Source organism: Carettochelys insculpta, chromosome 1, assembly GCF_033958435.1.
Source record: "Carettochelys insculpta isolate YL-2023 chromosome 1, ASM3395843v1, whole genome shotgun sequence".
In the NCBI taxonomy this organism is placed as follows: domain Eukaryota; kingdom Metazoa; phylum Chordata; order Testudines; family Carettochelyidae; genus Carettochelys; species Carettochelys insculpta.
In genome coordinates this window covers 16,667,129-16,691,847 of record NC_134137.1, presented here as the reverse complement: position 1 = coordinate 16,691,847, position 24,719 = coordinate 16,667,129, and the positions used below count along the sequence as shown (strand labels likewise).

General features: G+C 41.7%; 1 protein-coding gene and 1 long non-coding RNA gene across 5 annotated transcripts in view; one reads left to right on the top strand and one right to left on the bottom strand.

The window, feature by feature from the left end:
* Positions 1-24,719, bottom strand: part of FCHSD2 (FCH and double SH3 domains 2) — a 316,194-nt gene that overhangs the window by 45,703 nt on the left and 245,772 nt on the right. For 2 of the 4 annotated variants that reach the window (XM_074980103.1, XM_074980357.1), the window contains exons 10-14: positions 24,606-24,701; positions 23,016-23,087; positions 21,397-21,552; positions 6,595-6,711; positions 4,775-4,879 (exon numbers count right to left, since the gene is read on the bottom strand). In XM_074980103.1, coding sequence (XP_074836204.1) covers positions 4,775-4,879; positions 6,595-6,711; positions 21,397-21,552; positions 23,016-23,087; positions 24,606-24,701 — 546 coding nt within the window. The remainder of the gene's footprint in view (positions 1-4,774; positions 4,880-6,594; positions 6,712-21,396; positions 21,553-23,015; positions 23,088-24,605; positions 24,702-24,719) is intronic. The other 2 variants (XM_074980193.1, XM_074980270.1) reach the window with 2 other exon arrangements.
* On the top strand, positions 262-11,954 carry LOC142003471 (uncharacterized). The gene is made up of 3 exons (XR_012642844.1): positions 262-349; positions 7,792-7,841; positions 11,560-11,954. It is a non-coding gene; the product is annotated as an uncharacterized LOC142003471 (long non-coding RNA).

Below are 24,719 nucleotides of genomic sequence, written 5' to 3'. Positions count from 1 at the left end.
CAGGTTACCCCCCCCCCCATATGTAAAGCAGCACTTCCATAATCTTCATGTTTCTTTTCTCCCCACAACAATCCATGTCACCCTCCTGCACACTTAATGGAGGGTTCCCTTTCTTCCTTCCTAATAAGGCAAGACTTCCCCTTAAACTGTCCCCTTTTCCTCCTCCTAAACCCCGTTGGTGGGCCTGCTCATTTGTAAATCTTCCTATTTTTAGCTCTTCAACATTACCCATGTACGACTGTCTCAATTTCACCTCTACTGAGAATAGCCTTTAACCTCCCTTCATCATGACTTCTGCAACTTACATTTGTATAGCAGCACCAAGTTTCAGCTTTCCAGTCATCAGCAGGTAAAACTTCTGCTGCCCTTCTTTTTTTCACACAAAGGAGAAAAGTGAGAACATTGTTATCTCTAAACAACTTTCTATTGCTTTAGGTATATAACTAACAACTTATTTTTAAAATTGTTCAACTTGCTGTAATTGAACTTCCTTCTCTTCCACTTAATATTAGCAGCGTCTGTCCCTTAATAAAAAAATTTGGTAAAAAAAACTCCTCCTCCAGAAGTCATATTGACTGTATCACTTGTCTGTTTCCTGTAACTTCCCATCTGATCTGAAAATATCACTTTTCTCTCTTGCTTTACTTAATTCTTATTCACTGTCTTTTCTATATGTATTTATTATTTAACTTCATATGCAGGTACTGTTGGAAAGAGTGATTTGGTTTCTTAGACCAGGAGATTCTGTTTCAGGAACAAGGATTGCTAGGAAGAGATGGGATCCACCTAACAAAGAAAGGAAAGAGCATGTCTGCAAGCAGACTTGCAAGCCTAGTGAGGAGGGCTTTAAACTAGGTTTGTTGAGGGATGGTGACACAAGCCCTGAGATAAGTGGGGAAGGAGGAAGGAACAACAAAGGAGGACACATTTCAAAAGGAGAAGGTAGGCCAATCAGGTGTTTGTACACAAATGCAAGAAGCCTTGGAAACAAACAGAAAGAATTAGACGCCCTGGCACAACCAAAGAATTATGAGGTGTTTGGAATAATGGAGACTTGGTAAGATGACTCCCATGACTGGAGCACTATCATGGAAGGGTATAAACTGTTCAGGAAGGACAGGCAGGGGAGAAAAGGAGGAGAAGTTACAATGTATGTGAGAGCAGTATGATTGCACAGAGCTCCAGTATATGGAGGGAGAAAAGCCAGTTGTGAGTCATTGGGTTAGGCTCAGAAGCATAAACAACAGAGGTGGTGATGTAGCTGGGGTCTGCTATAGATCACCAGATCAAGGAAATGAGGCAGATGAGCATTTCTTCAGACAACTAAAAGAAGCTTCCAGATCACAGGTCCTGGTTCTCACAGCAGACTTTAATCACCCAGGCATTTGCCGGGAGACCAATACAGCAACACACAGACAATCCACAAAGTTTTTGGCAAATGCTGGGGATAACTTCTTGGAAAAGGTGCTGAAGGAACTGAGCTGGGGCCACACGCAGCTTTACCAGCTGCTCACAAACAGGGAAGAAATAGAAGGAGAAATAGAAGTGGGTGGAAACCTGGGCTGCAGTGACCATGAGATCGTAGATTTCAGGATTCTGACAAAAGGAAGATAGGTGAGCAGTACAATAAAGGCCCTTGATTTCAGAAGAGCAGATTTCAACTCTGTGAGAGAACTGATGGGCAAGATCCCCTGGGAAGCTAATATGAAGCAGGAAGGAGTTCAGGAGAACTGGCACTATTTAAAAAAAAATCCTATTGAAGGCACAGGAACAAACCCTCCCGATGCACAGTAAGAGAAGCAAATATGGTAGGCAACCAGCTTGGCTTAACAGGGAAAGCTCAAAAGGGATGAGTATAAGAGGAGGAAACTTGGACAGGTGACTAAGGAGGGGTACAAATATATGGCTGAATAATGCTGGAGAGTAATCAGGAAAGCAAAAGCACAATTGGAACTGCAGCTAGCAAGGAATATGAAGGGCAACAAGGAGGGTTTCTACAGGCATGTTAACAACAACAGGGTTATCAGGGAGGGTGTGGGGTCGTTGCTGGATGAGGGAGGTAACCTGATGACAGATGATGTGGGAAAGGCTGAAGTACTCAATGATTTTTTTACCTCAGTCATCATGAATAAGGTCAACTCCCAGACTACAGCACTAGACAATGCAGTATGGCAAGTATGTGGGCAGCCCTTGGTGGGAAAAGAACAGGTTAAGAGCTATTTACAAAAGCTAGACACACACAAATCCATGGGTTTGGATTTAATGCATCCACGGGTACTGAGGGAATTGGCAGATGTCATTGCAGAGCCTTTGGCTATTATCTTTGAAAACTCATGGATATCGGGAGAGGTCCTGGATGACTGGAAAAAGGCAAATGTAGCGCCCATCTTTAAAAAAGAGAAGGACAATCCAGGGAAATATAGACCATCCTGCCTCACCTCAGTCCCTGGAAAAATCATGGAGGGGATCCTCAAGAAATTCATTCTGGAGCGCTTGGAAGAGGGGAAAGTGATCAAGAGTAGTCAACACAGATTCACCAAGGGCAAGTCATGCCTGCCCAATCTGATTAGCTTCTATGATGAGGTAACTGGCTCTGTGAACACGGGGAAGTCAATGGATGTGACATACCTTGACTTCGGCAAAGCTTTTGATACATTTTCCCACAAGTTAAGGAAGTATGGATTGAATACATGGACTGTACGATGGATAGAAAGCTGGCTAGATGGTCAGGCCCAATGGGTTGTGATCAATGGCTCTGTCTGATTGGCGGTCAGTTTCAAGTGGAGTGCTCCAAGTATCAGTTCTAGGGCCAGTATTGTTCAACATCTTTATTAATGACATGGATGAGGGGATGGACTGAACCTTCAGTGAATTTGCAGATGGCACTAAGCTAGGGGGAGAGGTAGATATGTTGGAGGGCAGGGATAGAGTCCAGAATGACCTAGACAAATTGGAGGATTGGGCCAAAAGAAGTTCAACAAGGACAAGTACAGAGTCCTGCACTTGGGACGGAAGAATCCCAAGCCTCTGTGCAGGCTGGGGACCGACTGTCTAAGCAGCATTGCAACACAAAAGGACCTGAGGATTACAGTGGATGAGATGCTGGATATGAGTCAGTGTGCTCTTGTAGCTATGAAGGCTAATGGCATATTGGGATGCAGCAGGAGAAGCATTTCCAGCAGCTCTAGAGAACTTATTATTCCCCTTGATTCAGCATTGGTGAGGCCACATTTGGAATACTGTGTCCAGTGCTGGCCCCTCCAGTAAAGAAAGGATGTGGATGCACTGGAGTGGGTTCAGCAGAGGGCAATAAAAATTATTAGGAGGATGTAGCACATGACCTATGAGGAGAGGCTGAGGAATTTGGGATTATTTAGTTTGCAAAAGATAAGAGTGATGGGTGATTTGATAGCAGCCTCCAACTTCCGGGGGGGGGGGGGGGGCTTTAAAGAAAATGGAGAGAGGTTGTTCTCAGTAGTGATGGATGGCAGAACAAGGACAAAGGACAAGGTCTGAAGTTAAAGAGGGAGAGGTGTAGGTTGGATATTAGGAAAACCTACTTTGCCAGGAGGGTGGTGAAGCACTGGAACGCTTTACCTAGAGAGGTGGTAGAATCTCTGTCCCTAGAGGTTTTTAAGTCCCAGGTTGACAAAGTCCTGGCTGGGATGATTTAGTTAGGGTTGATTCTCCTTTTGGCAGGGGGCTGGACTAGATGACCTCCTAAGGTCCCTTCCAGCTCTATGATTCTAAAAGTGCTCTGGGATAGGGTTCATATGAAGATGTTATACGCAATAAAATTTTCTTGTATTACAAAATATTAATGTGACTAGAGCATGACATTATGAATGTTTTAAAAACAGCTGACAAAATTTACCATACCATAAACAGGAATGAACTCCCATTGCTCATGTTCTTCCTCACTCTCCCACCCCCCGGCAAATTGTAAATCACATTCCTAATCACGTCAGGTACCTTGATCGTTTGGCAGTATGAAAAGCCACTGAAACTAAATAATTCCATTTGCTCTACAACTTTAATTATGCAATCCACTCAGCTGAAAGTATAACAGATCAGTTCCTGTTGCCATTTTATTGACTCAGCCTGCATAAAACTTAACTTTCAGCAACATAGCATTGCCTAGTTAAAAATTAAGTTACTGTATTTCCTTTCTTTACAATCACTTCATTAAGGTGGAACAGATGTCACACCCTTTATAACCTTTTCAATGACATGTTAGGGAAGTGCCAATGGCAGAGAAATACTAGAAAGCTTACTTGAGCTATTTTCTTATTTTTATATATATAGATATGTTCATGCACATAAAACTGCCCAGTCAGCGTAAATGAACATATGGTGAGCTGCTACAAAGAGCTGATGAGCTGAAGGCAGATTTGTGACTAACATTTTCTGATATTAGTTCGTTCAGGTGTGATGAAGCAATTTAAATTTCAGGTTGTTTTACCATCTATGTAACTTGAGAAAAGGTAGAAGCTGAAATACCTACCTCCCTGATCAGGGCACAGTAGAAAAAAATACAGTAATCCATATCACCAGGAGGATTTCATTTTTTATTGCTCATATAATCTCTTGAGCCTTGCACTAAATTGATGTCATGATTCAAGTGGAATGAAATCTAAGAGAAATGCCAAGTCTTATGTTAAAGTTCCCTGATCCTTTGATGCTAGAAGTCTAGATCTTCACACAAATTAAACTGTTGTGATAGCTGTGCCACTGCTTAAGGAACCAAAACCCATGTCATAACAACTTCTCTCACCTCTGCTTTGCGGATGCTCTCCTTAGCTTCATCTATTTTCTGTTCCAGTTCTGCTCGGCTTTGTTCAGATACCACAGGTCCATGGCATTCTAACTCCTCAAGAGCCTATGAAAAATAAGAGAAAGATACCATACATATGGCACAGTTATGCACAGTGTAACTATTTTATGACTCTGTGCTGAATTAATCATATTCAGATGCTAGGGTGATGAGTGGTGCTACACTGCAGGATGAACACTTTGTAGACTGATGTAACCTCCTTTTAAAAAACTCAGACTTTAATGGGTAAAATTATACCATCAGAAAACTGTGTTCTGAGAATGCTCCAAAAGCAAGCATTGCAATGTTAAAACTGTGGTCTAACATTCAAGTGACACTTAATTCTTGCCCTCATATTGGTCTTTATACCTCATGTCCATCCCATCAAAACCCATATACTTTGCAATGCTTGGTGAAACAGTAAGTTGAGACAAGGTAGGATGGATGATTCATTTTGTGTTAGTATGGCTTGACTGGTTTGCAGATGATACAAAACTGCTCAGGATAGTTAAGTCCACAGCAGACCATAAAACTCTTCAAAAGATCTCACAGAACTGAGTGACTGGGCCACAAAATGGCAGATGAAATTCTGTGTTGATAAATTCAAAGTAATGGATATTGGAAAACATAACACCAACTAGACATATAAAATGATGGGGTCTAAATTAGCTGTTACCACTCGGGAGAGAGATCTTGAAGTCACTGTGGATAGTTCTCTGAAAACAGGTACTCAGTGTGTAGTGGCAGTCCAAAAAGCAAACAATGTTGGGAATTATTAAGAAAGGGATACATAAGACAGAAAATATCACACTGCCTCTATATAAACGCATAACGTGCTCACACTTTCAATACTGTGTGCAGTTGTAGTTGCCACACCTTAAAAAGGCATACTGGAATTGGAAAAGGCTCAGAAAAGAACAAAAATGATTAGGGGAATGGAACAGGTGCCATGTGTGGAGCGATTAATAAGACTGGGATGTTTCAGCTTGAAAACAGACTATGGGGGATATGACAGAGGTCTACAAACTCATGACTGGTATGGAGAAAGTAAATAAGGAAAAGTTACTTACTCCTTCCTTTAACACAAAAACTAGGGGGGTCACCAAATGAAATTAATACGTAGCAAATTGAAAAACAAACAAAAGGAAGTACTTCTTTCCACAACGCACAATCAACCTGTGAAACTCACTGCCAGAGGATGTTGTGAAATAAAAGACTTTAAAAGGTTTCAAAAAAAGAATTAGATAAATTCACAGAGGATACGTTCAACAGTGGCTATTAGCCAGGATGGGCAGGGATAGTGTCCCTAGCTTCTGTTTTGTCAAGACTGGGAAAGGGTGACAGGATGATCTGTTCTGCTCATTCCCTCTGGGACACTTGGCATTGGTCACTGTCAGAAGACAGGATACTGGGCTAGATGGACCTTTGGTGTGACTCCCTGTGGCTGTTCTTATGTTCCGTTATGTAAATAAATTAACATACTTCCATGATTCTAGAAAATATTTAAATATTTGCTTAACTTTAAGCATATGCTTGAACTTCAGTGACTTTACTATATGCTTAAGTGCTGGTATTAATAGAGGTGCTTCCTTTAACTGAGGTGTCTATAAGAAAAATAATCTCAAAATCATCAAATCTATACTACTGCTAGCCCCTCTAAGACATGACACTAGGTGTCCATCCCCCCGGTGCACTTCAACATTAAATTCAAGATATTGAAAGCATCTCTTCAGTGTGTTTGTATCTTTCTCATGTCATCCATTTATTTATTTTCAACCTACCCGTTGATTATGGATGATGTTTTTGTGCTCACGTGCAACACGGGTAGCCCATTTCCGAGCTTCCTTGTTTAAACTGTGCTCCTCCGTTGTCCCTGTTTCAGATTCCAGTTGTCGACTCTGGAACACAAATCAGGAAGTGAGTGGTTTGCTAAGGATTTTAGGTCTGTCTACAGGTATAATCTTGTTACTTAGCCACCTGACAGCTTAATTTAATTCATATTTATCAGTTGTCTGTCAAATCCTTGCCTGGGCCCTTGTTTGTATGAAGTAAGACAACTTTAACAAATAGGGAAAAATGCTGTTTTTCATTATCTCCTTCATGATACAGTGCTGTGCAAAAACATACTATAAAAGCAAAATGAAGTTCAAAAGAATTTACAATTTCTTATTTTCAAGGCAAGTCATTTTTATTATGAAGACAATGCCAGTCACACTTTTTTTTTTTAAATTGAAGGTATTCTTGAAGTAGAAAACTGAAGTATTATTCACCACAACACAAGATCATGGAGCTAAATAAGTATATATTCTCCCAAAGTAAACTATTTTCCCCAGTTTCCCAGATAAATATGCATTTTAAGCAGTATTTAAAAGTAGGTGTTTCATATAATGTGATGGATCATTTAAGCTTTTTTCCAACATGGCACTTTTAATAAAGTTATATACTTATTTTGAAAAAATAATAAACTAGAAAATGAAGTTACAATTTAAAATGGATTTTAAAGATTTATCAAAATACTGTACACAAATTCACTTGGGACCAAAATGTTATCTTTCCCCCCATATCTCAGACTAAGGATTCTAGATCAGAGATATTTGTTGATGATACTGTGCTTGCCATTATGTCAACTCACAGCTTACTCCAGTAAATTACAAAGTAAATCTCAACTTTCCCCTTAAAGAGCGTCAGATCAAGTGAAATCAGACATAAAAAGTCTGCAAGTTTCTCATTGAATCAATCCTGTTCAATCCAGATATAGGAGAAAAGTTGTTCTATATCAATTCTGTCTCCGATTTCCTAAAATATTTTGCATTACTGTCATAGTAGATTATCCAATGCATTTATGTATAAACTAATACACTCATCCCTCACTATATGAGCACAATTTGTTCCCAACTTTCTGCTTCCAGGCAAAAACTCGCAAGAGGGACACTAAATTACCATTAAAATACATATAAAAGTCTCTGATTTGTTCCTAGTGCTCGTAACGCGGGGAAGGAGTGGCAGCATGTGGTGCTTCTTTTGAAAAGTAAGTGAACCTTGGGTTTTCGGGGGGAGGGGTTAAAGGCTGGGGGCAGTTTGGAGCTATAAGCGGGAGGGAAGGTTAAAACCTGGTGGCAGTGTTGGGTCCGTGGGGCAGACGGGGGACATTAAGGCTGTGGTGGGTTGGGTCCATGCGGTGGGTGGGGGGTAAAGGCTGCTGCAGGTTGTGTGCACGGGCTGGCAGGGGGTGGGGTGGGCTGGGGTGTCAAGCTGCTGCAGTTTGGGGCCATGGTGCCGGTGTAGGGGTCAGGCTGACGAGGTTTGGGGCCGCAGGGGGGTCAGGCTGCCCTGGTTTAGGGCTGTGGGGCCAGCAGCGGGGGGTCAGGCTGCTGCGGTTTGAGGCCATGGGACCTGTGGAGGGGATCAGGCTGCAGCAGGTTGGGTCTGTGGGGTGAGTGGGGGGGTGTCAGGCTGCGGAGGATTGGGTCCGCAGAGAGGGGGGTAAGGCTCGTAATAGCGGGGGGGAGTTCACTCATCTAGTGAACAAAGGTTAAATATGTGTGTCCCCTGTTTAAGCGAGTACTTGTAAGTAAAGTACTCGTTTAAAGAGGGATGAGTGTACATTTAGGACAAAAAGGACTAAACCGCCAGTCCCCATCCTTTCCAGAAAGTAAATCTTTTTCCTTAACTAGTTATTTACCCAGTTCTGGCCACATCTGCTCTTGCTATACTGCAGTGACCATTTGTTTCTGATCCAATCTGAATTCTCCCCTATAGTGCAAAATGAGGAACAACATGCTTAAGTCCTCTTGGCCACCCCCACAGCCAAAGCAGAACTGTCTCCCACAGTACACTCTCTACTGCTTTTCTGGGTGACTATTCCTCAGTTGAATGGATCTCACTACCAGAGTTTTTTTTCTTGATCAGTCTAATATTTTTAATGGCAAGACAGCTCATTCGACACCTTACACATAGAAAAACATTACAGTATTTTTTCATTAGTGCGTCTTGTGCCTAATTTAGTCTTGCACATCTTTAGATACAGACCAGCATGGCTGGTACATTCACCACTCCACACAGGAAGATAGTTGTTGCTACAAAGGCCACATGAAAGAAGAACAAGAACAAGTAGTAGCAGTAATAGTGGTACTAGGATGTTTTATCAGGTGATTTCAATAAAAAAGAAAGTGGTTATGTGGTACACAGAAAGAAGAGAAGAGTTTCAGACAAGTGGAAGCTTCAAACTAGATACAAAAACAAGTGTGATGAAGCTAGTAAACAAGAAGGCTTTGAGAGAAGACGGGGGGATAGGAGAAAATCAGGGCAGAAAGACAAGGAATGGGTTGATTTTTTTTTTTTAGGGAATATATGAGAAACTGAAATTGATGTACAATTTGAGGCAAATGTGTGGATTTAACAGGATGAGTGCCATGATTTTGCATGACAGAGAAGGAAGATGATTTTGGTGGCAACACTGAGGTAAAAAGGAATGTAGTTTTTGCCTTTGAGATTACATAGCATTCAAGAGAGATCTTTTAACTGATCTGCACTGACAGTCATACAGTGTCATATATCCTGTGTTACAAGATAATTGTTACTACTAATTTTAAGAGAGCTAAATGCTGAATGCAAGTATCAGAGGGGTAGCCGTGTTAGTCTGGATCTGTAACAGCAACGAAGGGTCCTGTGGCACCTTATAGACTAACAGAAAAGTTTTGAGCATGAGCTTTCATGAGAACAGACTCACTTCATCAGATGCTGGTCATGGAAATCTGCAGGGCCAGGTATAAATAAGCCATAGCAAGGCTGGGGATAACAAGGTTAGCTCAGTCAGCAAGGGTGAGGCTTACTACCAGCAGTTGACCTGAAGTTGTGAACACCAAGGGATGGGAAGCTGCTTCTGTATTTAGCCAGCCATTCGCAGTCTTTGTTTAAGGCAGAGCTGAGGGTGTCGAATTTGCAGATGAATTGTAGCTCAGAAATTTCTCTTTGGAGTCTGGTCCTGAAATTTCTTTGTTGTAGGATAGCTACTTTTAAGTCTGCTACTGTGTGGCCTGGGAGATTGAAGTGCTCTCCTGCGGGTTTTTGTATGTTGACGTTTCTGATATCTGATTTGTGTGCGTTTATTCTTTTACGTAGAGACTGTCCAGTTTATCCGATGTATATAGCAGAGGGGCATTGCTGGCACATGATGGCATAAATTTTATTGGTAGATGTGCAGCTGAATGAACCCACGATGGTGTGGCTGATCTGCCACGAAGCCTCTTAGTACAGGACAAGCCCAAGAGAGAAACCAACAGAACACCACTAGCCATCACCTACAGTCCTGAGCTAAAACCTCTACAGCGCATCATCAGGGATTTACAACCCATCCTGGACAATGATCCCCCACTTTCACAGGCCTTGGGAGGCAGACCAGTCCTTGCCCACAGACAACCTGCCAACCTGAAGCAAATCCTAACCAGCAACTATACACCGCACCACAGGCACTCTAACTCAGGGACCCATCCATGCAACAAACCTCGTTGCCAGCTCTGCCCACATATCTACACCAGCAACACCATTACAGGACCTAACCAGATCAGCCACACTATCGTGGGTTCATTCAGCTGCACATCTACCAATATAATTTATGCCATCATGTGCCAGCAATGCCCCTCTGCTATATACATCGGACAAACTGAACAGTCTCTACGTAAAAGAATAAACGCACACAAATCAGACGTCAGAAATGGCAATATACAAAAACCCGTAGGAGAGCACTTCAATCTCCCAGGCCACACAGTAGCAGACTTAAAAGTAGCTCTCCTTCAGCAAAGAAATTTCAGGACCAGACTCCAAAGAGAAATTGCTGAGCTACAATTCATCTGCAAATTCGACGCCCTCAGCTCTGGCTTAAACAAAGACTGCGAATGGCTGGCTAAATACAGAAGCAGCTTCCCCTCCCTTGGTGTTCACACCTCCAGATGAACTGCTGGTAGTAAGCCTCACCCTTGCTGACTGAGCTAACCTTGTTATCCCCACCCTGGCTCTGGCTTATTTATACCTGACACTGCAGATTTCCAAGACCAGCATCTGATGAAGTGAGTCTGTGCTCACAAAAGCTCATGCTCAAAACTTTTCTGTTAGTCTATAAGGTGCCACAGGACCCTTCGTTGCTGTTACAAATGCTGAATGCATCACTAGTAGTGGGGATTGAACCTTGGGTCTAAAAGCATGAATCAGTTATAGTCAGTAATTCTCTTAAATCAAAGTTGGGGTAAAGTTGGGACAAAATCAAAGCTTTATATGCTTCAGCCACTAGAAGAGGACAGGATCACACTGTATTACAGAGCCATAAGAGCAACAGGTTTTAGAGAACCTAGCTCTGGGGGGTATGAAGGATGAAGAGGGTAATGATTTACTTAAGACTGAGCTTGAAAGCTTTTTTGGTAGGACAGAGCAGTCTACAACAAAGAGTAAAAAATAAGATGGGAGGTTTTTTTCCAGTTTCAGCGTCATTCAACTGCCTTCTGCATGTATTTTTAATTTCTGTAGGTACTGCTGAATGATCTCTCTCAGTGTTTACACACATCCCAATTTATTATTCATCTGAAAATATGGTCCTAGAAGTTGTCTTTCTCACCTACTGCACACAGATTATTGCATAGCTCATGAGTACCTATTCTAGGCACTTCTAGGCACATCTATTCTAGTGACACACCACTTAATTTTCAGCACATTTTCTTCATTAAACCTTTCTTGTTACGACTTTCCTTTTACAGATCAGAGTTCACACCTACTGAGGCACCATCAAGAACCCTGTCTGACTTCGCCTTCCTCCTTACTCACAGAAACCATTATCTGTAACAAATTACCAATGCTCCCATGGATTGGCTCCCTCTAGTCCTGGTTCTCTTGCGTATTTAGATAAACTAATACATCCTCTCCAACTGCCTGACAACATTTTGCATTATCCTAAGTGTGTTTTTATTTTTATTATGGCATTTGAAGAGAAAATTTTAAAAGCAAATTTAGATGCTGCCCTGTACAGACAGTTAGTGGACAGCGCTGATTATGTTAACTGGATATTTTTACTCAGTGTTATTCCCGAAGAGCCTTCATCCTGACTTGAACTGAAGAATACCAGCACCAAAATAATTAATTAAAAATACAGCCATATTCAGCGCTGAGTTTCTAAGTTCCACTCTGCTGGGGGGTGCTCCCCAGCTCTGCCCAGGCTCCACCCCATCTCTCTAGACTATGCCCACACCCACCTCTTCCCACCCCTGCTCTGACTCCCCACACTGCCTAGTACTCCCCCTTTCCCAAGCACAATGCTCCCTTGCTCATCTCCCCTGCTCCAATGCCTCCTGATGCCGTGAAACATCTGATTTACGCCAGGTGGTAAGTGCTGAGCAGCAGGGTATTCTGGTGGGCAGGAGGGGCTGGCATCAGGAAGAGGTTCTAATAAAGGGGGGGCTGCTGATGGGTGCTCACGACCCACCTTTTTTTTCCTATGAAAGCGCCAGCCCTGGAGCACTCACGCAGTTGGCTCCTGCCTTACCAAAGTGCGAGGTCTGGGCACTCATCCCAATTCACTAAACTCAAGGTATGGCTCTGGTTTTTCACTGATAAATAATAGCCAGACAGAGTACAAGTTAATTTCTATTCAGCATTTATATAATTCTTCATTATTAAATAATTATACTGCAGCATCACCCAGACACATCAATCAAGTGCTGCATGAACACATATGAACACACATTGCTTCCTGAGCAAAGAACTCACTGAGAGAGAAGTTTACAATCTCAATAATTTCAAAAATGTTTATAAACATTAAGTTTCAAATCCTGTTTTTCAGATAAATCAGGACTGGGCAAGATCCAGCCTGCAGATTGCCCCATTGGGACATTCAGGCACACAGCAGACAACCGCTGCTGCTAAGTGGCTTCCTGATCCATGTAGCTCCCTGCTCTGGATGCTGAGAAGGAGGGGCAGACTTTGCACACAGCCCTCGCCCAATTACAAAATCGCTCAGCTCCTATTGGCCGAGAAGAGCCCAGGCATTTGGAGCAGAGAGCCACATGTAGCAGGCAGCAATTTTGAACTATCTCAGACTGCAGCAGGCAGGGAGCCTGTCTCAGGTTCCGCACGACTGCTGTCTGGGGGCCGCGTAGGTATGCGCTTCCCAGCCAGAGCCTGCCTCTCACACCTCCCTGCTTCCCTGCCCCAGGGCACCACCCAAACTCTTTGCATCCCCATCCCGCAGGTCACAACTCCCTCCCAGACCCAGTACCCCTTCCTATACCCTCTACCCATACCTCCTCACAGATCTTGACCCCAAGTCCCTGACCGAGATCACAAGCCACTCCATCTAAACTCCCTCTCAGACTACACAGCCTATCCCATACTCTAGTCCCCCACCCTAAGCTCCTGCCTGCACTTAACCTAATATAGTGGGGTGGGGGGGTCTCAACATTTGTGAAGGTTCCATGTTCAGAACCCTTGTTAATGTTGATTTTTGGCGAATACAGGGGTCCCTAGGGATGCTGGGGAAGTGGCCACTGGGCTGCTCGCGAACAATTGAATTTGTGAACATTAAGTTTGCGAATTGTGAGACCCTATTGTATATAATATATGGAGATACACATCTCATAGAGCTGGAAGAGACCTCAGGCAGTCATCAAGTACAGTCCCCTGCCCTCTTGGCAGGGCCAAACCATTCCTTTCTCAACCTGTTTGCCCCAGATGACTAAATGGAGCCCTCAAGGATTAAACTCCCAACTCTGGGTTTACAAGGCCAACGCTCAAACCACCAAACTATGCCCTCTCTGATTTTTTTTGTTCTATTTTTTTTTAAAACCTCCACTCAAGACTCACTACAGAAAAAAATGCATCCCTTGACCACTTACCAAAATCTTAGCATGCCTCCCTCATCAAAAATTATTGCCCACTCCTGAGATAAATCTTCAGTGTAAATCCCAGTTCCACAAACACTGAGGCATCTGGTCTGTTGCAGCAGCTCTCACCCAGGGGTGTATGTACCCTGCCATATACCAGATCATCACACAGCTCCCCTCTGCGAGAATCAGCTCATCTTGATATTTGCGAAGATTTACAATAATTTTATTGTATCAAACATAAGTCACCTGTCTTCACTTTTAAGACCCCTGGTGACCTAATCCCACCCTACCCGTTTCATTATCAAAAGATTGATTCCTGCATTTAATGGAGGCAGACTCTCAGAGTACATCTGTCCTATATGGAAGATCAACCCTACCATGTAAATCTTCCAGAGTTAAATTTAGTGTGTCTCATGAGGACACACTAAATTGTATTTACATTAAGCTCCCATTGACTGTGGCACTCCTGCCTCCCATTAGGTGTAAGGGAAGCTGATGGGAGAGCAGGTTCCTGCCAATCTCCCTTAATGAAGACACCATGGAAACTTGAATTAAGCTTTGTAGACTTTAGATATGTAATTAACATAGCTGAAATTGCATACCTTAATTTGATCTTCCCCTGTATGGTAGACCTGCCCTTAGCTTCTATCCTTCACTTGTTAAAGCTGGCCCTCTTATCTGGCAGATGACAACCATAAAAATCTCATTAACCTCCTTCAAATCCCTCTTTAACATGCTCTTTTGCCATGAGCAAAATAAACAAAACAAAAACAACTCACACCCTGACCTTCACAAAAAACACCCAAACAAACTTGACAACAATCAGACTACAGGTGTGTGGGAGTTACTGCCCATCACACTGACCAGTAAATTGGTCTCAATGTTTCCCATACTCCTGTTGGTCTACCTGTATCCACCAATTTTCCTTTGTCTTATATTTCAGTTGGAGGCTCTTGGGGAGGTGGGGGAGTATTTTTTTTTGTGTTTGTACAGTAGGCTGGGCAGTTCCTAGGCATACACAGAATACACAGCTGAGGGAGGCGTGACTAAATTTGGGACACATCACCTGGTGCCCCCGCAGGCTGCACCCAGCCATATTCACCAACTCTGCCTTGCTGGAGCCTGGAGCAGGACCATGTATCAGAGGGAGACCCCTGTACTGGCCTGTGGGGGGCACAGGGCTGGGAATGCAGCCCCACGTGGCAACCATGACCTTAGGTGCAAAGTCAGAACCCAGGGCATGGCACTGGTGGCAGAGCTCTGGAAAGTGGCTGCCAGAAACCCATGTAAAATATGGGGGTGTCGTTACACCTACCTTTCCCATGCCTATGAATTCCAGGCTTGCTCCTGCCCCTGCAACACTGATGCCAACTTCCTCCACCCCACCACACAGGGCACCATGAATAAAAAAATACTAAAACGTGCTTAATTTTAAACATTGGAACAATTCATCTAATTTCCAATTACTTCACTGGGATGGTTCACCTTTGCCAAGAAAAGTGTGTGGCTTCTGTGTTTAGGCTTGAGCTCCCCACTTGCTGGAAAGCTATAGGACTCAAATTGAAGAGGAAAACTAACCTGCGTCTGCTGGCTAGACAGCAAATAAAGGGTCCAACAAACTCAGCTAAATATAGATGAGCCTTCTGCTTTAGTCGCTCAGCTTAGAGCATAGCGAAAACAGTATAAACTGCTAAAAACTCAGGCTTTTAAAGCAAAAAATACTTGTCTGCCTAAAGAATAAGAAGTCATTGGATGCAGAGTTGAGAGACCGGTAATCATGTGCTAGTTCTCAAAAAATTACTATATTTAGTGTGTAGACAGGAGTCATGTTTCCAAGTTTTGTTCAAAAGGCTATTGCAGGTGCAGGAGTTGTCCTACAGAGACAAGTATGCAGTCTGTATATACCCATACATGCAATTAGGGTTGATACAGATTGTACACTTGTAGTTTTGGCAGTAAGAAACGTTAACTCCCTTAAACCCAATGAACACTCAAAGTGTTTTTCTAGCCTATAACAAAAAATAGAAAGAAGTAAACATAAACATACACTACATGTAAACCACTAATACAAAGCACACCTAAAAATCTCATTCAGTACTTTTTTAAAAGTTCAAAATATGCCAATGTCACATTGCAAGACCCACCTTACGATCAAACCTTTTTCTGGGATATGCATCACTTTAAGTTTCATACACCTTACACCTAAACAGGAGTACTCAAGAAAAGCTTCACATAAATTTGGTGTCTGTTTTGTTCTTATATAGAACTCCTTTAATTTTAGTTATGAAGAGTCACTTGGGACTACACTTGCATGCCAGAAAGATGGCTTCTTCTATTCTGAAAAAGGGAAGCACCAGCCTCTGCCTGGTGGCGGGAGCTAAGGTGGGCCAGACAGAAAACTGGGGAGGCCGTGACTGCAGGATGCCACCCCAGAAGCCTGGCAGGTTGCTATGGGGAGCCCCAAACCCTCCACCTGCTGTGGTGTGCAGCTGTAGATGGAGACACAGACTGGAGGCTGATCTCAGGCTCCCCAGCTTCTGCCTGGACATACTTCTCTGCTTTTGCTACATACCAGGCCCAACAGCTGCCACTCTCTTTCCACTCTGCCTTTAGAGCTGGGCACCTGGACAATGACGGCTGCTATAGGCTATGGCAAATTTTAGGGTAGCCATAGGCCTGGGTGGCCATACAGTTAGAGACTAAGAGCCAAAACAGCTGTGGATAGAGAGCAAAGAGCCACATATTATACATTTATTTTTATCTATCTATGTTTCTAGATAGAATATGTATATCTATATAGATAGAAAAAAATAAGTGTATAATGCATGGCTAAATGCCTTCCCCTTCCCCCAGAGCCAGGCACCTCCAGCTACCCCCCAACTGTAACCCAATGCCAGTGACTCACCGGAGTCACCACCATGCACTTCTTCCTCCAAAGGCTGGGGCACATGCACAGAGCAGTGGTAAGCACTGTTGACATGCGGCTCCGAGCAGGAGTCACATTTCATTGCCGTGGTTTGGCCACCCCGGTATAGCCCTTTGAAGATCCCTTCAGCACCTTCACAGTTGTGAACAAGCATATAGTTTAGCATTAAGCAATTCTAAGCATGCCTTTTTGCTCTGATGAGGTTACAAGGGATTAAGACTGGTGGGGGGGGGGGAGTTGGGGCTATTTTGTGTTCAGCTCCCACAATATGTAAAAAAAATTGCCATGTGGCCCTGATGAAAAAAAGGTTGGACACCTCTGCACTAAACACACACAGGAGTTGTTGAAATAGATGAGGCCACACATTTTGGGATGGCATTATGGACAAGCTCTCTCTACCTGTGCCTTCATGTTCGTTTTGGGAAAAGAACAGCTGGAGTCTTTATGAAGCACGTTAGAAATAATTCTCAAATAGTGTCAAGAGTTTTGTAGTCTCTGGAACTCCTAATTTCTCTGCTAACATGGATAACGTTGTCAGATGTCAGTGATCAATAACATTAGACCTGAACAGTGATTTAGAGAGCCTGCAGAGATACAAAATTTGTATCTGTATCTGTATTTGCAAATATGAGCTGCGGGCATCCTCACCTGTACCTGTGGATTTGCAGGGCTCTAATGATTTGTGCTCCTCTTTTGTTCATGAAGGACAGATTTAAGTAACTTCATTTGTTCAGATGACTGGATTTGAAATATGTTTGTATTTTAATTTCTGGTCTTGAATTTTGAATGTTTGATTTTTTTCTGTTATTATTTAAAATATTCAAACTCTCTCATTCCAATTCACTTGAAGGAACTACAAGAAAAATTAATTTTCTTGTACAAGATAGAGTTCAACTTGCACACAGATTTACAAGTCTTCACTTTGTGCAGACAGTCACCTATTGTAGCAGCTCCTTTTCCCTCTAGCTATTCTCATATATAACACACTGTCTTATAAACAAACCAAAAAAAATGGCTATTTATCAAGGATCCTCAGTGCAGAAATGGATCTACTGAATTAGCCTCAATACAAATGACTCTATGGACACTAATATGGTGATGACTAAATACTTCAGTAGACAGGAGATCTGTGCAACTGGTGTCTTTATTCTCATTACTTAACCAATTGTTCAGAATCAGACAAAGACAAACCTAACTGAATACAACAAATGCTGCTATTATCTTCTAGATTCCACAAAAAATTATGTTTCACCATATATATAGAAAAATAAGGCAGGAATCATGTTAAAACTCAGACACAGATCACAGAGCAGATGACTAAGTTTCTAATTCTCCATAATTTTCTTCACAACTGACCTATTAGTAAATCTCAAATATGACTGCCATATCAGAAGCCACAGACTGGAAACCTGTCCCCAAGGAGAGTCACTGAAACAAAAGGACCTTCAGTGACATCAGCCACACACCACGTATGTAAAAATACAGGAACAAATTTAAAGTTTTACAAAGTTCTCACTTAGGAAAGAGACCAGTATTTTATCATCAACACTTAAAGGAATGACTTTATTTCCTCTCAGTAATAATTCATAATACTTGAAGTAGTGATATTTAACCATACAAATATTTGCTTATTTTATTTCCAGGAAAGCTACAACCAACAAATGTCTAATTATTTTGCACCCTATAAAATATATGTCTTCTTTTGCTACCTTTCAGGTAGAAAATTGTGGCCTCATTTTACAGACTATGCAAAACCAATCTTGTTGGAGGGCAGCAGTGGGAAACCATTCCTGTTGGGGGCAACAGCCTGACTCTTGCCACATCTGACAGGAGCATCTTTTCCCTTTGACTTGCACAAAAATTCGAGTTACGCAGGGATTGCAGAAACACAATCCTCGGTAAGTCGAGGGTTTACTGTTCCAAGCAATGCATAACACTAAAGAAAAACAAGATTAGATATTAAGAAACAAAAATGTATGAAGAATATTGTTCTCAGTCTTCTTCCATAAGCATCCACATACATTAGGAGACTTATCTCCTGCCAGCTACGTAGCTGAGTAGCTCTGGTCAGCCCGAGTCGCTCACGCTGGGTGGGAGAGCAGAGGACTTTGTTGGCTGCACTCAGACAGTATCTGTGTCCCAAAAGGGTGGGACTGGACGTTTTAGAAGAGTGCTAATAATGGTCATTGAAAGTGACTGCCTGATGGCTACTTGGCAGATCCTCTGTCTTGATCTTTTAAAAGAAATATCTACACTGCAATTGACATTAATTATTTCTTAATGGGCAGTCTTCTTAGGGAGCAGGCCTATAAGGTGCCACAGGACTTCTTATTGTTTTTGAAGATACAGACTAACATGGCTGCCTCTTGGATACTGTTAGCCCTGTGTCCCTGTGTGCAGCCTGCAGGCTCCTCCGCTATCTCCATGCTCCTGCCTGGTATCCGCTGACCAGAGCTGCTTGGCTCTATGTTATCTCAGTTATTCAAGTGTGATGGTTGATCAAACAACAGTTGACCAAGGCCATCTCTACACTAGCCAAAAACTTCGAAATTGCCATGCAAATGGCCATCTCGAAGTTTACTAATGAAGCGCTGAAATACATATTCAGCGCCTCATTAACATGCGGGCAGCCGCAGCACTTCAAAATTGACGTGGCTCGCCACTGTGCAGCTCGTCCAGACAGGGCTCCTTTTCAAAAGGACCCCGCCTACGTCGAAGTCCCCTTATTCCTATGAGCAGATGGGAATAAGGGGACTTCGAAGTAGGTGGGGTCCTTTCGAAAAGGAGCTTCGTCTGGATGAGCCGCACGGCAGCGAGCCACGTCAATTTTGAAGTGCCGCGGCCGCCCGCATGCTAATGAGGCGCTGAATATGTATTTCAGTGCTTCATTAGTAAACTTCGAAATGGCAATTTGCATGGCCATTTCGAAGTTTTTGGCTAGTGTAGACAAGGCCCAAGAGTTTACTGTATTATCCCTGCTCCTAAATACAACTTGGGACACCATGTCTTAAAAAACAAGAAGTTCTGTGACACCTTATAGACTTGTGGTCTGATGCCTTACAGACTCCGGTGCCACAGGACTTCTTATTGTTTTTGAAGATACATACTAGCTCCGTTACCCCTCTGATATTTGTCACCTTGTCTTAAAACTCACTCTTTAGCATGGTCCTCAAGGAATTATACTACAGAACACTCAAATATTTCTGAGATGTTGAAAGTTTACTTCCTGAACCAACATCAAAATTGAATATTTAAGTGTGCCCAATAAATTAAATATTTTTTCAAAAAATTAAACTTGAGTAAGTTAGTAAATTAGCATTAGTTTAACCTGGCTGAGAGAGAGACAACAAGTCTAATACTGTAACCGAAGAACCATTTTAATACTGCAACTGGAGACAACTACAATTACACAGGCAGTGATTAGAAAAACAGGAAGGAGAATCACTTCAAAGGTTTAGTGTCAGCTCTTTACTGCCATTCTCAGTTTTTGGAGATAATTCTGATTATTTGTTGTAGTTTCTCACATGATAACATGGAGTTCAAGGAAGGGGACTGTTTTCCAGCCAGGAAGGATAACAAAAGCTGGCTAATTTTTAAAAATATTTTGCCATGTCCTTAAAGATACACTTATCTAAGCATCATGGAGGACAATATGTATTTTGTACAATGAACTTTGTTGACTTCTGATTACAAGTTCACTTTGCGCTCTAAATGGAAGTCCTGGGCTGTGTCTGTACTAGCAAGTTCTTTTGGAAAATCAGGTCTTTTTTCAAGTGTTCACACATGAAATGCACTCTTTTGATCCAAAATTGAAAGACTGCAGCTCTTCTTCCAGAAGCCATCTTCCCTTCCCAGATCAGGAAGAGTGCCTCCTTTCGAAAGCTGTTTTTTAAAAAAAAGGTATGCATAGACTCTCCCCAGGCCTTTTTTTTTTTTTTTTTTTTTTTAAAGAACAGTTCTCATGGCACCAGATTTTTCGATCCCTGGCTTGTTCCTTTGAAAGAGAGGAGCTGTGTGGATGCTCTCTATTGAAAGAGCAGATCAAGCTTTCGATCCACAATTTTGCGTGTGGACGTGCTCTCCCAAAAGAAGCTTTTTCTGAGGAGATCTTCTGGAAGAACTTCTTTCAAAAGATCATGATAATGTAGGCATGGCCCTGATGATTAACCACCCCATTTTGCTAGCCACAATGTTCTTCACCTATATTTACTGCACAGGTTAACTGCATGCCTTTGCTTCTGGGTTGGGAGGTGGGTGGGAAGCATCCCCCAACATGCGTTTATTTCTTCTACACCATTCTGAAAGGTCTTGTGTATCTGTGAATTTCCCTCCTAAAAAGAATAGAACTAGGTCTGGTTAAGTTTGTTTGTTTGTTTTTAAAAACTAAGTTTTTTTGGGGGATCAGGAAATACTGATCTATCAAAACTGAAATTTTACAAAGGAAAAGCTCAGTTTAGATTAACTTCTCCTTTAGAAAAGAGGTTTTAATATTGTTGAAACATTCCATTTCAACATTTTTAAACAAACAAGGTTTGCAGCTCAAAACAACTATTTAGAAATTTAATTTACAGAAAAATGTAGAAAAAGTACAATTTCAAAACATTTCATTTTGATTTTTCAAATCAACATTTTGAATGATTTAATTAGAATTTCTTTAGAGAATCTGGTTCACAAAAATTTTAAGATGTCAACTTTTTGCCCTGATTCAGGATGAGAAAATTTTCTGCAGTACTGAAAATTCTCCTGGGACAGAATAGCAGTTCCTTACCTACCTCTTCTGAGAGCCTCACCTGATAACTGTCAATAAGTTCATGCTGAGAGTGAATTATCAGCTTCCTGCTTTCAGAGGTTAAAGGCACACTCTTTGCTGCACTGTTAGATCCTGAGAGCTCTGCACAACAGCAGGGGCCGTATGAGAGTCCCTTCTGTTCCGTTGTGCTGGGAAGCTCAACAGAGAAACCACACATTCATATTTAAAACCAGAAAATAGTTCACCTTATACTGGCACCTCACAACACCAAACAGGGCCCAGAAGCACTCATCCTTCAAGAAAGCTCAGAACTGTTTTGGTTTTTTTTGGGTGGGGTGGGGTGGGGTGCGGTGCGGTGGAGGAGCCCTGTATTTTCACTAAGAATGGCAGATAACTCTGCAGTAAATTTTCTTAACCTTTTAAAATGAAAATAATCATGCATACCCCCATTAAAACAGAAGAGCAAACTCACAGTCTCTTAACAAATCTTCCACACAAAAGGGCAAGAATTATGTGGCAACAAATGCATAGCAGTTATAAATACTTCAGTCTTAATTATAATTTGACTTACTAGAAAACATACCACTTCTGATCTTGAGTGAAAACTTAAAATGTGCAAATACTGTCCCCAATTTCACACAGTTCTAGATACAACCCTCCACCCAATTAAGAAAGATGTATATTTCAGTCAAGAAATGAAGCTTTTTGTGATTTTCTTGTGAAAACAGAGTATTTCAGAAACATCTGGTAGTTCAAGAAAAGGCCATGCAAGGAATAAACAAGAACTTCAGTATGGTCAGGCAAGTGAGACAGAATCTGTCTGAAATACTGAGGCATGTTTTACATTCCTGGCTCTGACACTGTTTTCTAGAAAGTTCCTGACATTCAGAGCAACAGAAACCCACATTCAACAAGGCGAAATAACATGGGCCACTTCAAAGAAGAATTTTACTTGTAATGCTTGGGTCTTCATGAAATTAAATTAAGATTCTATTTCAGATGTGCGTAGTTTCTAGAAAAGGGAGAATTTAATTGTGTTGGGAGATGGGTTATCACTATATGCTTGAAAGCTCCCTGGTATGTTAGGAGTCTCAGTCTAACTTTTAGCGACAAAGACGGTGAGAGTTACATGTGTTCCTCTCAAATGATCAGTTGGACGTACAACTGCTTTATTTAGTACAAGCCCAGGTTTGCCTACACCCTGATATCTCACATGAAAGCATGGAACTGACATGCATCTACTTAAAAATATTGTTGGAAGACCCCCTTGTCTTGTATGTATTAGAAATATTTTCAATTATATTAAAAGATGAAATAGTGAGATCAGCCTCTTCTGAGCGTGTCAGAGAAGTGACAATTACACGTCACTATAGCTCCTCAAGTTGTGAAATTTTAATTATAAATGATGCGCAAAGCGAAAGATACTTCAGAAGGAAAGAAGCTGTAAGTGAGAAACTGATCCATACAATTAACATAACATGAAAGAAGAAAATGGTAATTTAACTATTAGTTCTCAAAATGGAGCAAATGAGTTACGTCCTTATATATTATTCATTCAGTTGCTACTTACGCGTGACACAGAATATAGCACTCATGTTAGCATGCATACCAATACCACCACAAATGCCAAAAACACTCATGACAAACACTACCATATACCTCTGCTATAGTCATTCTCATAGCACTGACAGGTGAAGGCTCAATATCCACCAGCTGAACTGCATTAAAACTCTGAATGATAAAGATCGCACAAGGACAAAAACACAGAGCATATGGTTAGAATTACAATATATACAAGTAAGGAAATTCAGCACATGGTAGTATGAACAACATAGCAATCTGTAGAAAATTGTTGCTTTAGGGAGAGGTTAGAGAAAAATTAAAATTATTTATGATTTGTTAGAATGGAAAGCCAAAAGATAACATTTTAATGACTAGGGTCATTTTGTTAAAAGTTGTTAGTGTTTATTTCTGGCAAAGTTACTCATACAGTCCATAACATATCAATTAATATTTCTGAATTTAAACATTTACCCTGTGTCTACACGTGCCCCTTCCTTTTGAAAGGGGCATGTTAATGAGTGGTTTTGAAAGATGCTAATGAGGCGCTGCAATGAATATGCAGCACCTCATTAGCATAATGGTGGCCATGGCGATTCGAAAGTGTGGCTTTTCGAATCGCTTGCTGCCCCTGGAGACGGGACCTTCTGAAAGGACCCCCCCCCCCCAAGTTTTTGAAAGCCCTTCTTCCTATCTGGTGATCAGAAGAAGGGCTTTCAAAAATTGGGGGGGTGGATCCTTTCGGAAGGTCCCGTCTCCACGGGTGGCGCGATATTAAAAAAGCCGCACTTTCGAATCACTGCGGCCGCCATTATGGTAATGAGGTGCTGCATATTCATTGCAGTATCTCATTACCATCTTTTGAACCCGCTCATTAACATGCCCCTTTCAAAAGGAAGGGGCACGAGTAGACTCAGCCTTAATGTGAGAACCAGGTCTTATTTCCCCAATCAGGATTTACCAAGTTTGAACGAAGAAATTAAAAAGCCGTATAAGGTTCTCTCTTTTTAACCATAAACTTAGTTCAAAATAGTACATATCTCTAACTCAAGGAAAAATCAAAGACAATGTCTATTTTTGAATAAAACCTTTCGGGAAGACTTATCCAAGATATTGTAATTTACTCTATTATAAATTCACCAATGATTTTTATGAAAAGAGGAATGTATCAAAAGACTATAGGTATTTGAAACAGTTTGGGAACACAGTGTTTGTTAATTGTATCCTATTTATTTAAACTAAAAAGTTTATATATTTCTCCTGAGTAAACTGAAGGGACTAGGACATTACATTTGGCAAATCATTAAATTGTCTATATGTAACCCTACCTTTACGGATGTTTAGAGAACCTCACCAGAATATAACATAGGTTTAGCAAAAACTATTAGCTCAAAACAGAAATCTAGGTTGTTAGTTACACAAGCAGGAGGCAAAAAGCGTATAGATCTTTTGAAGATAACAATACTGGCATCTGTTCATAGTTTTACTGTAATGACTACACAACACCGACTGTAAGCAGAGATGCTGAAATAAGGTCGGCGACCTCTACCTATTTCAGGAATACCAGCCGGGTTAGAGAACACTGAAAAATTAACAAACAAAGCTGGTTTCTTCCCAGTTTATCCCCATAAAGCCTTGTAAAGAAAAGAACTGGGATAACTGAATTGCAGAATGTCAGCATGCCCTTACGGTGTCGCTGTCACTAGGCTGGAACTGGAAGGGCTGTGGTCTGTGAAATACAGCATTCTCCTGTAAAAACAGCTGAAGATTGTAATCTCGCACCACCTGAAAAGAAAACAAATC